Raw genomic sequence first — 15,300 nt, forward strand, 5'->3', positions numbered from 1 at the left:
AATTGATATGTTATCGAGCAGAATTATGTTATATGTGCATCCCTCCAACATCTGATATGTTCAAACTAAATTTGACACTAATTTCCCTTCAAAACATAGAAAATGTAAAAGATCAACTAATTAATGAAATTAATAGAGTATTTTAGATATTTAATTCTATATTATATAATACTATTTAAAGGACAAATATATTATTTCTGAAATTTGAAGGATAGATATGTAAAACCTTTATTATTCTTATTAATAAATATTATTAGGATTATTATATAATTATATTATTAGAAAAAAGATACACTCAAAACTTACACTCTCTTCAATCAATTCGAGTCCCTTCCGCTGCTCCGCTTCTTCTTCTTCTTCGTCTCAGGGGGGACGAACCCATTTGTGTCGGTTACGGCATAGACATAGAATACATCGAAGTATCCATTCGCTGGCGCCGGTTAATTGGTAGTCCTTCCTCCTCTATCTTATTCTGATTCTGTCATCCGTTCCAATTCCGGCCGGATCGCCCACCACGCCAATTCCGAATCATGGGGGAGACCGGCGGCGAAGAGGATTGTGGTGTGGCGGCAGGGTTGGCGTGTGGATCGTCGGAGGACGCCGTGGACTCCTCCCCTTCGCATATGGCGTTGGGTCTGCCGGCCGAGATGATGAGGTCGGCGGCCAAGAAGAAGCCCTCCAAAAAATCCAGCCTTGACGAAGACGATTTCCTCAGTCTGTTGCATGGTTCCGATCCCGTCAAGATCGAACTCAATCGCCTTCACAACATGGTCAAAGGTGTGATTGTTGTTTCTAGGACATCATCCTCTTTCTCTGCAACTCATGCTCTTCTTTTCTTTCTTCCCACTACTCCATGCCACAGATGAAAAGAGGGTGAATCTTCCACCTTTCCTTACGAAAAGAAAACAAAAGGCACATTCATATATATGAATATTGGCTGCATGCATTAGGTCTGACAAAATAGAGACCAATTCATAATGCCATCATTGCCTTCATAAAACTGGATTTTCTTTTTCTTTTTTTGCTTGATTAGCTAATGCAAAACTCTACTAGTAAATTATCAAATGTCATGAGCAACGGTTTTAGAAGGATTCCTTCAAGGATAAAGGACGATGATATTTAAGCAATGCCTAAATCTAGTGCCATTTCTGGTGTGAAGAGACAAATAGAATTCTGAGGATGAAGACCAAAAGTTATAGCCTTGATCACCTGTACTGGTACTGCTGGAGAAGAAAGAAAACTGCTCTCATGATCCGCTGAACCAGTTTTAAGTCTTGTGCACCAAAATATAGCGTTGGTCACCTTGAATTGTATTCTCATGTCTGATGAGAAGGATCTGGCTTTTCACAAACCACTGCACAAATGTCAGTCCTATAACGATCAAGAAAAGATTCAACTTTTATGTTCATTTGATTGTATTTTATTTTAGTTATTTGTGCTGCTCAAAATGAAGACATATTTTTCTTCTTCCATTACAGACAAGGACCGTGCGCTATTTGAAACTTATAGTGAGATCAAAGGCCTAAGACTGATGGAACGTGCAAAGGACAAGGCTCTCACTGAGGTAGTATCACAGACTGCAAATTGCAGTATCTGTTATATGTTGCTAATGACTGCAGAATTAAATTTTTTTACTTACTATCAATAATAGGTTTCTGAAGAGCTTCAGAAGATGGTGGAGAAGTTCCAGGCATCAGAAGTTGCTCTTGAAAACAAGGTCTGCTCGATGTAGTATTTCACTAATAAGCTCCCAATTTTCTTGCCTTTTTTGCTTTCATCCTAATCCAGATGATGTGACCAAAAAGGTTGTAGATTTCATCTAATTATCTAATTTCAACCCCCAGAATTTAGAGATCAAAAGGATCACAGAAGAGAAGAAAGAAGCATTAGCAGCACAATTTGCTGCCGAAGCCACTCTTCGACGAGTTCATGCTGCTCAGAAGGATGAAGAGCTACCTACTTTAGAGGATATACTTTTCCCACTCGAAGCTGAAATTAAGCTCCTGAGGCAAGAGGTGTGCTTTTCAGCATGGAGCATTAGTTGTATCTTGAAAAATGTTCTCCCCTTTCTGTTACGGTATCAAATTAGCTTGTGACTTTTACTATGAAAATTTTTAGATCTCCAAGCTGCAGGATGATAGTAGGGCCTTAGAGAGACTTACAAAAACCAAGGAAGCAGCTCTGTTAGATGCAGAAAGAGAGGTTCAGATTGCCAAGATCAAGGCTGCTCTCGTCGATGACCTACAGAACAAGAACCAGGAGCTCATGAAACAGAATGAAATAAATCAGGTGAATGCTTTCTTTCTTCTTTTTCTGCTGCCCCGCTTCTCTTTCAATTATGGAAATGAAGAGGGAAAATCTATAATTTATTCTTTCACGTTATAAAACCTGACAGTCATGACATGGCAGGAAGAGTATAAGATATTGGATAGAATGCACCGTCAGAAGGTTGCAGAGGTTGAGAAGCTGGGGCAGACTGTTCGTGAACTGGAAGAGGCTCTTCTTTCTGGGGCTGCAGCTGCAAACGCTGTGCGTGATTATCAGCGCCAAGTTAATGAGTTGAAGGTTGGGATGCAATTTATCATTCTTAAATTAACTCATTCATGTTGTTAACATCAAAGGAACTCAAGGTTCCGTTGCCTGGCAAACAAAATGAACTAAACCTAAGGATGTCATGCTGTTTCTTCTATTTCCAGGGGGAGAAAAAAACTCTTGAGAGGACTTTATCTCGTGCGATGGTTGCAGAAAATCGAGCTGCTCTTGTAATGGCAAATGAGTGGAAGGATGCCAATGACAAAGTTATACCAGTCAAACAGTGGCTTGAGGAGCGACGTGTCCTTATGGTATTAAGCAAATCTTGATTATGTGAACTAGCTTGGTCTTTGACATGTTAAATTATCAGTTTTATTTAGTGGTTTCCTTTAGGGAGAGATGCAACAACTCCGTGACAAGCTGTCCATAGCAGAACGTGCTGCCAAGGCTGAGGCTCAACTTAAAGTATGCTTCCATCCCAAGTCACTCTGGTGTCTTTTGTCGTGAAGGGATATGTATATGATTGATGAGTAACATTTTTCTTATATCTGTGTTAATTTTCAGGAAAGGCTGCAGCTCCGATTGAAGGTTGTAGAGGATGGACTAAGATCATCACTTCGATCAGGGATTCGATATGACATACGAAGCAGTCCAATCGGTTTGGGTCGAAGCCGTTCAATTAATGGGTCTGAGACTTCTTCAGGTTCCCTATCAGGTGGAACAGGATCACGAAAACCATTTGCTCCAATTGGGAAATCTTCAACAATTTCTAGTCCTTCCAGCACACTGCTAAAGCATGCCAAGGGAGCATCTAAATCTTTTGATGGAGGCAGGGTGATTGATGTAGATGATTACAGATCAAAGTCATCTGAAGACACTTATGTCCATGATTCTTTGGAAAAGGATATCGAACAGCTTTCTGCTACTGGTGCATTGATGGAGGAGCTCAGCAGTGGCAAGCCATCACATGCCATGGATGATGTTAGGGATGATTATGTTTCAGTCTTATTTTATGATATTCTGCAGAAAGAGGTACTCACTTTAAGGAAATCATTGCATGAGAAGGATCAATGTTTGAAGGACAAGGATAATTCTACAGAGGTATGCCCTTCTTGAGGTTTGCTATATTTCTTTGGCAGACTATTTTCTATTGAACTTGTTTTACCTGAATCTGCATCAGAAATTACTGAAAGAGGAAATTTATGCAGATGCTCTCAAGGAAAATTGATACGTTGACAAAAGCAATGGAGGTAGAAACAAAGAAACTGCGTAGAGAAAAGGCTGCACTTGAGAAAGAGGTAGCAACCTTGCAGATTGACAAACAGCAGGAACAGAAAGCTAGGCGCTTGAAGGGAATGATCAACAACCTGCATAGTTAGAAGGTGCACATGAAAGATGTTCTTTTTTTTTTTGGATTTTATACCTAGTTAGGCAGCAAACTTTGTTCTGTCTTATGTTCCAATCTAGGTGATCCGTAATAATCAAAATTGGTTCTCAAACAAGATGTCATTACATCAAAACTAAACTTTCATAATTAGCAGTATATAAGTGTTTTTTCAGAAGCTACCACAAAGAGCTAGTTTGGTGTATGTACCAATGTAACCATGAGATCTTCTAGGCATGTGTTCTTAATATTTTTGGTTGTTTGCCTAAGTTTGCACAACAGTACATTTGATAATCCTTTTTTATTATTATGGTGGTCCTATATGTCATGGTCGCTTTTGAATTCCCATAATCATTTGTATTTCATAATCCATTAGTAGAATTACTCATGAGAAGTGAATTTTAACACTTCTGTGATACTTAATCTTGCAGATCTCTAAGGGACTCAGAGTTTCCGGATTGATCATCTAACCCTTGTGTATTGATACTCATAGGTGTTTCCATAAAAGTTACAGCACAAGTAGCCTCTGGTATAGGATGTATATCTCAACAAAACAGAAGTCCTCGTAAGAAAATCTAGCATGAAGCTGTTTGTTGTTATCTCCTATCCAGCTATCTTTATTACATGAAAAGGAGATCAGGCCTAGCTGGCAAGCGAGGTATGGTTTGTTTGATTAACTATGTAGAGGTTTGGTTTCAGAAGTTCAGCACAGCTAAGGTTGGTAAATTGCTTGGAGTAGTAGTATCAAGATGATGAATATGAAGGGATTCTTCTACATAGAAGGATTCTCTGGCTAAATGGCTTTGGGTTTTCAAAGGATGAGCCGATCTAATCTCAGGTTCATTTGCTTGATAAACTCTGTTCCGTATCATCTCTATTATTCAATATGGATGCTGGATATCAACATATATAAAAATTAATCCCTTATTTAAATGTACAACCACAGATTGAGAGAGCTGTTTATACTGTGATGAGGGTCCATTGTTGGTTTTCTTTTTTCACTACTGTTTTTTTCCAGTCAGAATGATACAGAATTACTTGCAGTCAGTGCTTAAATCTAATTTTATATACTGTTTGGATGTACTTGTCAAGTTTATGGAAAGCTGTGTAATTTACAAGGATGGCTCAAAATAAGATGTTTGTTCTATTGCCAAAAAGGACTTATGCATTGCATCATCAAATGTGGAGATTTCTTGTTTGAACGAAACAGAATTACATGCTTAATCAAATTTCATCTGCTGTTTGGTTGTACTTATTTTTGTACAGAGCTGTTTATGAGGATGACTCAGACAAAAAAGTGTGTATGTTCTATTGCCATCAAAGAACAGATGCATTGCATCATGTGTGGACATTTCTTCAAGTCATATCAGGCTTGAAAACTTTGAACTACATTTTGATTCATTTCTTTCTTTCTGATCTTACTCTTTCGTGTTCGTGCTATATCTTAGAACTCATCATCATAGTATTTTGATGAAACGGGGGGTTGCTTCTCCCTGGCTCATTTACTCCCCTCCTAAAACATGGACGAAGACTATTGCTATTATATGGTCTTCTTTTGGAGAATATGTATGGAGATCAAGAAGACACCAGACGCGTTTGTGCAAAGCCCCCTCAGTTGCTCATATCGGAGCTACCTCAAGAAGATTTTTCATTATCGATCTATTACAGATTTAGCTAATTTTGCTCCAGTCATGCATCACCTTTGCATGTTCATTCGCAAAAGGTTAACCTCCCCGAGACTTTTTATGGTATCTTAAGGATCTACAAAAGAAAAACGGGTTAGAAAAAATATTTAACTCAGAATCCACAAGAAGTTATTTCAGTAAATACTTGATATGTAATGCAAATTATAAATATAGACATTGTAAGCTCTAAACGATCTTGCGATAAAGGGTCTAAGATAATCCATCGTGACAAAAAATTACAATAAGTGCCCACATGACACTACTACGGAATAAGATAGTAAACTGACCCTAGACACTACCCCCAAAGGCTCATCTAGCCATATGCCACGCGGGTAGCTCTTAGATGCTATACTAGTTGACACTCTACGCCACTCTGTGGACCTAGAAAATCTTGAAAATGGTTACTTGAATAATTTATTTTTGGGGAGTTTTGCCTCTACACAATAATTGCACACAACATGTGTTTACAAGTCTAAAACGACTATAAAAGCCAATTAAAATAGGGCTGTCAAACCTATTATAAGCCCTCTACATACTATACAAAGCATGAACAAAATAAAAAAACATGGAGGTACACGAGCATTATATCGAACACCTTGTCTATAGCTTTATCTATGACATTCTCTCTCACTTATTCCTTCGATATCCTCGTCAAAACCTTTATGAAAGCTACATCTCCTAATTGAATCTTCAATCTTTTACTCAAATTGGAATGTGCCTCTTGGCTCCCAACTGCACTTTGTTGCTATTGTTGAGCAGTCAAACTTTGATCCACCACGCTGGTTCAACTCGCAAATGACTCTAACTCTAGTGTGGGGTCGACTGAGTTATGTTAATCTTTGTTGATTTTTGTAAATCCTTTAAATAAAGAAAATGATATTTCTTATTATGTATCATTCTATTAAACGTCTCATGTTGCTTGAATTGGGTGGATGCTTATTAGAGCTTTAATAAGCATTATCTCGTAGGCTTTTAAGTATTTAGGCTCTTTCCTCCGTAAAATTTATCCATCAATTCCTCTTCTGCTTAGTTATCACCTCCAAGTAAGTTTGAATTACTTAGGCTTTCGATTGACATTATATTGGGAAATGAAGCAAACAGTCTACTCTCAATAGTACCAATCACCATTGGTAAGGATTTGACAACCGTTGTTTTCTACTAAATTTCTTCAAAGGGTATTTGATAACCTATATAGAGCTCCTCTATTAGATAAATAAGAGAATCGAGGTACTTAGTTTCACTCATTCTCTTAAGAGTTAAAAGGCAAAGGTTACTCAACTTTGTCTACCTCTTCGAGGGTTATGCTTCGTGCATCGAACTAGTTAATAACCTTCACCTGCTCTTTGCTCATACTTCTAAGTCACTATAAGTGTTTACACTCCTTGCATTGAGTTAGCTACTACGATTCACATTCTTATTATCATCAAACTTCTGGAATGTAATAAGTGTTACTCAAAACTAGCAAAATTTCATCCTAACTTGGAGCAAGTGTCTAATAGTTTTGGTCGCCTTTGGAATTGTATCATCTTCTCTATTATCTCTTCCACCTACTTCATTTCTTGGTCAAGCACTATTGCATCGACCCGAAGTCCTCCACTTTTAGCTATTTTGATAAGAAGCTCGTTGACAGTGGTCTTACGAAGTTCTCTAGCCTTTGTCCTTTAGCCTTGTTTAAATACTTAAAGCTTGTCTCTGTATTCTTCACCTCCTTAATCCATTTTATGACCAAGTACTCTCCCTCCATAAGAGCAAAGGATTGATGACTCTATGGAAGTCTCGCCTCTACAATACTATAGCACAACTATGCTCATGGCTTTATTATCTGTCGCCTCACATCAGTGTCTCTTTTTTTACGATCAATAGATGCTGCTAGTCATAGGTGCCCTATAAGCCAATTACATGAGTGATGGTATGTGTGACATGGTATGCATTATTTTTATTTATTATTATTATTATTATATTTTCTTACTTTATATTGCTTGATGCATATATATATATATATATATATATATATATATATATATATATATATATATATATATATATATATATATATATATATATATATATATATATATATATATATATATATTGTGATGTACATAGATCTGTGCAATAAGAATTGGATCATGATGAGATCACGATAATGAAACCGATTCACCTTTAAACATAGATCATAAATAATCCTGATCATAGATCACTCAAGAGAGACATCAAGATGATCGAATAGACTAGTGTGTTTATTGTATACCCATCCATATGATGGAGGCGGTTGGTCTCATAGTTGCTCAAGTGGGGACACTAGGGATACAATGCAAATGCTCATTGGAGAAGTACACTGATTGATCCACTCATGGGATGTTGGATGATTGATAATATCTTATTGTCAAACAATGATTCTGTTATCTTAATGGTGTATCTGGTCCTTAGACTTAAGACACAAAAGATGTCCTATATGAGTACTCTAGTCTTTGATACCAAACTTGTATATTTGAAAGTTTCAGATATAGTATAACTGGTTATCGGGAGTGGCAGCCAACTTTACGAGGGCTATTAAGTATCGATAGATGATCATCTACTCTCGGTGTCATAAGAGAAATATCCCATGTGTTTTCAATCAGATAAATCCCTAACCAGGGTCATTCAGATTGAGAGAGATAGTTCTCTAGGTGAATCTGATTAGAGCGAGACTCGAGTAAAAACTAGGGGGGGGGGTGAATTAGTGCAGCAGATTAAAACTTGTAAGTTTAAAAATGAATTCGTAAATATGAGGAGATTTCATTTTGATAGTAACTTGAGTAGATGAAAACCGAAAGCTAGCAGTAGTATAAATAACAATTTCAGGAAAGTAAGAACTAACACATTCAAGGAACACACCAAATTAAAATGGTTCGGTCAAAATGATCAACATCCACTTGCGAAGCCTTCTTCGAAGAGGCTCCCAACTTCCACTAGCAAATCACTTTAAAGGGAAAGGACAAATACTCCTCTTACAACCTTTTACAGTGGTTCACACTCTTACAAATTTTCAATGAGAAAGAAGGAGGTGAACATTCAAGCAATTGAAAACAAGACTTGCTAAAGGCTTTGCTAAAGCTTTTATCTTAATCTATTGCTTCTCAAAAGGTTGTATTCTCTGTTGAGAATTGAGGGGTATTTATAGGCCCCAAGAGGATTCAAATTTAGGCTCCAAATTTTGAATTCTCTTGGGTTCCCAATGTTGGCGGTGCCACCGCCTGTCAGTGTCTGACACTAACAGTGTACTAGCGGTGCCACCACCTGTCAGTGTCTGACACTGGCAGTGTACTAGCGATGCCACCGCCCAATCCGGCGGTACAACCGTCGGACCTCTCGGGTGCTAGGCGGTGCCACTGCCCAGTTCGGCGGTACCACCGCTCGATCCTCGGATTTTGGGCAGTGCCACCGCCCAGTCTGACGGTTCTACTGCCCGGTCCTACGGGTCATTATATGGACTTCAAATCTGGCCCAAACTAGGTAATATCGGGCCCAGTTGGCCCCTAACTAGGATATAGGATTATCCCTTAATCCTAACCCTAATTACATACAAACTACATAATTAAAAATATAGTCCTAAGCAAGTTTTCAATCGGCAAACGTCGAGTCTCCTTCCGGCAAGCTTTCCGACGATCTTTCGGCGGACTTCCGATACACCCTCAGATTTCTTCCGGTAGACTCCCAATAGGCTCCCGATCTTGTGGCGAGTTAGTGAGTAACCGAGCCTTCTAAGTGATCTCCGCAAACCTCTAATGATCTCTTTGGCGGACTTTCGAAAACACTGACAAGTCCCCGATTTCTTCTCGGTTGGTTCCAGCAGTATCTCCGACGAATCTTCGGACTCTCGAACACCCATCGAACTTGACTCCGATAGACTTGCTTTATATCTTCAAGCTATCGTAGTTAATCCTGCATATGTAAAACAAAAGTTCGATCTAGGCATTACTCCTAAGCAATTAATCAAGTTGTCCGGCATGTCATTGGTCCCTTGACGCTTCGTCCAATTCTTCGGTGTATCACTCTCTCTTGCGGCCTATTGCCCAATCGGCTAGTTGACTCCGCAACTCCGATATCCTTGGCGCAATACCTGCTCTTCTTGGCCCGAAGCCTTCTATCGATATGTCGACCGATCCACCGGCCCGACGTCCAATCTTCTGACATGTTCCTCCGGCACAACATGATTTTCCTACTATAATTGTCTCATCCTGATCGAAGCATCCTACGTCATGCAGATTAAAACATAAACACATATTGATTGGTTTCATCATTAAAATCCGAGATTCAACAATCTCCCCCTTTTTGATGATGACAACCAATCGACGACGGAGTTAACCTTAACTCCCGGAGTTTAAACAAACTCCTCCTATCAATGTACCATATTGATAGAACCTTGATATCAAGCCGAATTCAAGTCATTGCAAATATTCATCATGTATAACATGATCATACTTCTCCCCCTTTGTCATCAACAAAAAGGAGAAGTGTCACTTTCTATGTGTTTGAGAGATATGAATTCAACTTATTACATGAAAAACATAGTATCAAAATTTATCATCATGCAATCTAGCAATTAAAGATGTGCAAGTTTAGCATGTTTGTGTTTGCTTCTCTTTAGACTACAAGTTAGCAATTTTTATGATATGCAAGTTTTGCTACATGCAAACTAGCAAAAATTTCGAAAGCAAATACAAGATAGCTTTCATGTGTAAGCTCATGATTCTTGCTTCCTATTGAAATGTGCAAGTTGCAAGTTTTTGAAATATACAAGTTCAACACATTGCATAATTAATATAATCTCCTAGTTTTATCATCATGCAATTTTGCTATTATCATCGATATGCAAGGTAGTATGATAGCAATTACTACAACATACAAGCTAGCAAATTTTATAACACTTTTAGAACATGCAAGCTAGCAGTTTTGAGATGTTCAAGAAAGCATCCCTTACTTCTTGAAATACGTAAGTTTGTTAGATGTGCAAGTTAGCATGTTTTGCTTCTTGAGATAGGCAAGATTGCACATTTGGTATGCAAATTTATAGTATGCAAGTTATTAACTTTTACACATAAAAAGTTAGCAAAAAGATGTGCAAGATAAACTATTTTGCCTATTTTCAAAATATGTAATTTGGCACATATTACTTCTTTGAGATTTGCAAGATAGCACTTTTGCTTGAGATTACAAGATAGCATTTCTTGCTTTTGAGTTGAGCAAACTAATAAGTTTTGCCCCTTTTTGCGATATGTACATTTGTAATTTTTGCTTCTCTTGTCTTGTGCAAGCTAGCAAGCTAGCTATCTCCACCTTTGTCATTGTCAAAAAGAAGGGAAGACCCTTTACATCAATTTCTAAATCATGACAAAGGTAAGTATCAATCTTATTTGTGCATCATTATGTTTTCAAATTAAAATATGCACAACTTCAAAACTTTACATTTGTATCCTTAGTTCATGAATTATACAAATAAATTAATCACTATGGGCATATCATATATGATACATCATTTTGGTAATAAATCATAGCATTTATTAATATTTTGATCATGATACCAAGCATTCATCATTTAGAGCATTCATGATACACATTATATGCATATATCATTACAATAAAAAGCAATTGCATGCATTATTGCAAATCATAAATGTTTGATGGTATCAATTTTGTCAAATTATATCCTACCATGCATGTTCAAAACTTTTCATTTGTATAAATCAAAATAATATCAAGAGTATTTTATGTATAATACCAAATCATCATTTACAATTACATCAATATTCTAATCATTATTTCAATCTACACATCATGATAACAATAAATTTGCACTATAGACAATCTCATATTTTATCATTCAAGTTAGCATATATTTTTGCAATTAGCAAGCTAACAATTTACTTTTTCTTTTATAATAGTGATTCAATCGTATCAAGGCATTTGTATCATAGATACAAAGAAATCATATCATCAAAGATAAGACTATTTGAATACCAAAAGACATGATTTATTTCAACAGATCTCCTTTATTTTTATAAATGTCAAAAAGAAATGTAGGAGATCAAATATTATAGTACCTTGATTCTTACAAAAGAAGTCTTAAGTTATAAATTTCAAAAAATCAAGATAAGTCTTATTCAAATTCAAATCATCAAATCAAAATCATTTTCAAGAGATTCATAAAAAGAAAAATATAGATAGATTTTTTAATCTCTCAATTCTTTATGAATCATGATTTTTGAAATTCTTTATGATAATTTATAATTATCATAAAATTATAATTCCAAAAAAAATCATGATTCATTTCGAAAATTTTCTTCTTTAGTAAACAATAAGAAAAAATATGGGAGTTCAAATAACAAGATCTTGATTCACAATAAAATTTCATGAATCGAATATCGAGAAATCAAGATGATGATTCATAAAGAATATCACAAGTTACATTCAAGAAAAATTATCATTCATTTTCAAATCATTCAATTTGTTAAATCAACATTTCTTGGGTATAACATGCATGAATTCAAAAATTGAAAGGAGAATGGAAGAATTCAAAGGTACAAAGATTTCAACCGTCTCATAAACAAACGAAGGATCAAGTCATGAATCTAAAATTCCATGAATCATTTCGATAAATCTCCTTTTAAATAATCAAAATGATCATCAAAGGAAATCTCATGTTATTCCAAAAAATCAAGATCATGATTTTGATAAAACTCATTTCAAATTCAAATTATCAAAATCATTTTTATGGTTCACAAAATTCATAACATAAGTATATTCATGATTTTATTGATAATAGATTTTCTCCCTTTTTTTTTTAAGTGTTTCATTTTAAGTGATTGATTTCATGTTAACATGCTTTTCAAACATGCATCATCGTTTAGGATCAAAAAATGAATTTTGTCATAAAACCATCAAGACTAATAAATTACATAAATCATTATGTATTACTTTAAAATCTCATGCATAAAGTCATCAAATCATGGTATCAAAATTTTAATATTTTTATTATAACTTTATGCATCATTAAGTATACAATCGTCAAGCATAACACTATTTCATTTATGTGTAATAGCCACTCTTATTATCGTGAATCGTTAATTGTCAATCGTCAATCGTCATTTTTAAAGTATACAATCATCAATCGTCAAGCATGCCTATTTCATTTATCTCAAATCAAAACATGCATTATTTTTAAAGCCACTTTTATCACGGTATAAATCGATGATCCATAAATCATAATAGATCATTATGGAAATCATCAAAATCAATAAACTATAAATTACCCAAAACTCAACATCATCATGCATAGTTTCAAAAAAAATAAATTTATTAGGCATGATATTATATTTCATAAGGCATTTTTAATCAAAATTATTTTATTTATCATAAACATATAATTTTCATGATTATTTTCAAAAATACTAGAATGATAAGCATGATTTCATTTATTTTCAAAATATTCATCATGATAGGACATACAAGGCAAAGAAATCATTAAACATAAAGAATATTTATCAATCATGGTTTCATTGAGCATAAGGTATTTTCAACCAAAATCATTTTGTTATTTGTTGTAGTCATGCATTTTTTTTTTTAAGTGAATCTATCTTTTCATACTTAGTTTTCCATACAAAAGCCATGCATCATCATTAAGCATGATATTAAACTTCTTAATATTTTCATTAAGACATCAATCAAAATCAGAAATCATCAAGATACATATTTCTTTCTTCTTAAGAAAAACATACATATGATCATTAGATTTAAATCTAACATTTTATTCCATTAACATAAAACATGTAATTTTCAAGAAAAATAATTATTTTAAAAAAAATAAAATACATCATGGAAAACATCAAGTAATTTCAAAATAAATTAAGGGGGGTTCGATTACCTTATCATTGAATGCCGTTGAGGCGTAGTTTGCCACCTTGCCTTTCTTGATTTTCTCCTCATCTTCGGAGGAGCTCAATTCATCTAAATTTTTATTCTTCTTATGTTCAAAGCAAATAGTTCCATTCTTTTTGCTTTTTAATTTTTGTTTCATTTGTAGTTTAAGTTCACCGTCACTTGAGCTTATGCTCGAGTGGTCTTCATGCGTTCTATGTCCCAAATCCTTCCTGTCCTTTGGAAGGTTGTTCTCGAGTTCCCTTTTTGTCACATTATTCATTTCGTAGGTCATTAAAGACCCAATTAGTTCTTCGAGTGGAAATATTTTAAGGTCCTTGGCCTCTTGAATTGCTGTAATTTTTTTATCCCAACTTTTTAGAAGGGATCTTAAGATTTTAGTTATTAGTTCAAAGTTAGAAAAACTTTTACCAAGAGTTTTGAGTCCATTGATGACATCCGTGAAACGGGTGTACATGTCTCCGATGGACTCACTTGGTTTCATTCGGAAAAGTTCGTAAGAGTGCACAAGAATGTTGATTTTGGACTCTTTCACTCGGCTAGTTCCTTCATGAGTGACCTCAAGAGTTCTCCAAATATCAAAAATCGAATCACAAATCGAAACGCGATTAAATTCATTTTTATCAAGTGCACAATATAAGACATTCATAGCCTTTGCGTTTAAAGCAAAAACTTTCTTCTCCGATTCATCCCGTTCGCTAATCGAAAGAGAAGATTTTTGAAATCCATTTTCAACAATATTCCAAAGCTCAAGATTTAATGAAAGTAAGAAAACTCTCATTCGAGTTTTCCAATAAGTGTAGTTCGTTCCATTGAAAAAGGGAGGACGACCCTCTTGAAAGCCATAAAGAGCCATTTCTATTTGGGTGTTAAACCAAAGTAGAAAACCATGGCTCTGATACCAATTGTTAGGATCGGAGTGGCACTAAGAGGGGCGGGGTGAATTAGTGTAGCGGATTAAAACTTGTAAGTTTAAAAATGAATTTGTAAATACGAGGAGATTTTGTTTCGATAGTAACTTGAGTAGATGAAAACCGAAAGCTAGCAGTAGTGTAAATAACAATTTTAGGAAAGTAAGAACTTACACATTCAAGGAACACACCAATTTAAAGTAGTTCGGTCAAAATGACCTACATCCACTTGCGAAGCCTTCTTCGAAGAGGCTCCCAACTTCCACTAGCAAATCACTTTGAAGGGGAAGGACAAATACCCCTCTTACAACCTTTTATAGTGGTTCACACTCTTATAAATTTTCAACGAGAAAGAAGGAGGTGAACACTCAAGCAATTGAAAACAAGACTTTCTAAAGACTTTGCTAAGGCTTTTATCTCAATTTATTGCTTCTCAAAAGGTTGTATTCTTTACTAAGAATTGAGGGGTATTTATAGGCCCCAAGAGGATTTAAATTTGGGCTCCAAATTTTGAATTCTCTTGGGTTCCCAATGCTGGCGATGCCACCACCTGTCAGTGTCAGACACTGACAGTGTACTAGCGGTACCACCGCCTATCAGTGTCTGACACTGACAGTGTACTGGCGGTGCCACCGCCTGTCAATGTCTGACACTGATAGTGTACTGGCAGTGCCACTGCCCAGTCCAACGGTGCCACTGCCAGACCTCTCAGGTGCTGGGTGGTGCCACCGCCCAGTCCGATGGTACCACCGCCCGATCCTCGGGTTTTGGGCGGTGCCACGCCCAGTCCTACGGGTCACTAGATAAGCTTCAAATCTGGCCCAAACTAGGTAATATCGGGCCCAATTGGCCCCTAACCAAGATATATATT

The 15,300-nt window shown here is 36.0% G+C and overlaps 1 protein-coding gene across 2 annotated transcripts; it reads left to right on the forward strand.

Annotated features, from left to right (window-relative positions):
• The first annotated feature begins 314 nt into the window (after positions 1 to 314).
• Positions 315 to 4,999, forward strand: LOC135652096 (microtubule-associated protein 70-1-like). Of its 2 annotated transcripts, none has more exons than XM_065172782.1 (11): positions 315 to 777; positions 1,479 to 1,564; positions 1,652 to 1,717; positions 1,845 to 2,015; positions 2,119 to 2,289; positions 2,410 to 2,565; positions 2,697 to 2,843; positions 2,926 to 2,997; positions 3,097 to 3,633; positions 3,741 to 3,914; positions 4,348 to 4,999. In XM_065172782.1, exons 1-10 carry the CDS (start codon positions 531 to 533, stop codon positions 3,909 to 3,911), a joined length of 1,824 nt encoding a protein of 607 aa, XP_065028854.1. In that variant the 5' UTR covers positions 315 to 530; the 3' UTR covers positions 3,912 to 3,914; positions 4,348 to 4,999. The 2 variants fall into 2 exon arrangements, with proteins under 2 accessions (XP_065028854.1, XP_065028855.1); XM_065172783.1 differs by having other exon boundaries at positions 4,410 to 4,999.
• The last annotated feature ends 10,301 nt before the right edge of the window (positions 5,000 to 15,300 follow it).

This window comes from Musa acuminata, chromosome BXJ3-11, assembly GCF_036884655.1.
Source record: "Musa acuminata AAA Group cultivar baxijiao chromosome BXJ3-11, Cavendish_Baxijiao_AAA, whole genome shotgun sequence".
NCBI lineage: Eukaryota > Viridiplantae > Streptophyta > Magnoliopsida > Zingiberales > Musaceae > Musa > Musa acuminata.

What these genes read in the sequence shown, in the direction of transcription:
- LOC135652096 (XM_065172782.1), top strand. Translation starts at nt 531, where the DNA reads ATGGGGGAGACCGGCGGCGAAGAGGATTGTGGTGTGGCGGCAGGGTTG. An exon ending in GCCAAGTTAATGAGTTGAAG is followed by an intron (nt 2,566 to 2,696) that starts GTTGGGATGCAA and finishes TTCTATTTCCAG; the next exon opens with GGGGAGAAAAAAACTCTTGA. An exon ending in ACAAGGATAATTCTACAGAG is followed by an intron (nt 3,634 to 3,740) that starts GTATGCCCTTCT and finishes AAATTTATGCAG; the next exon opens with ATGCTCTCAAGGAAAATTGA.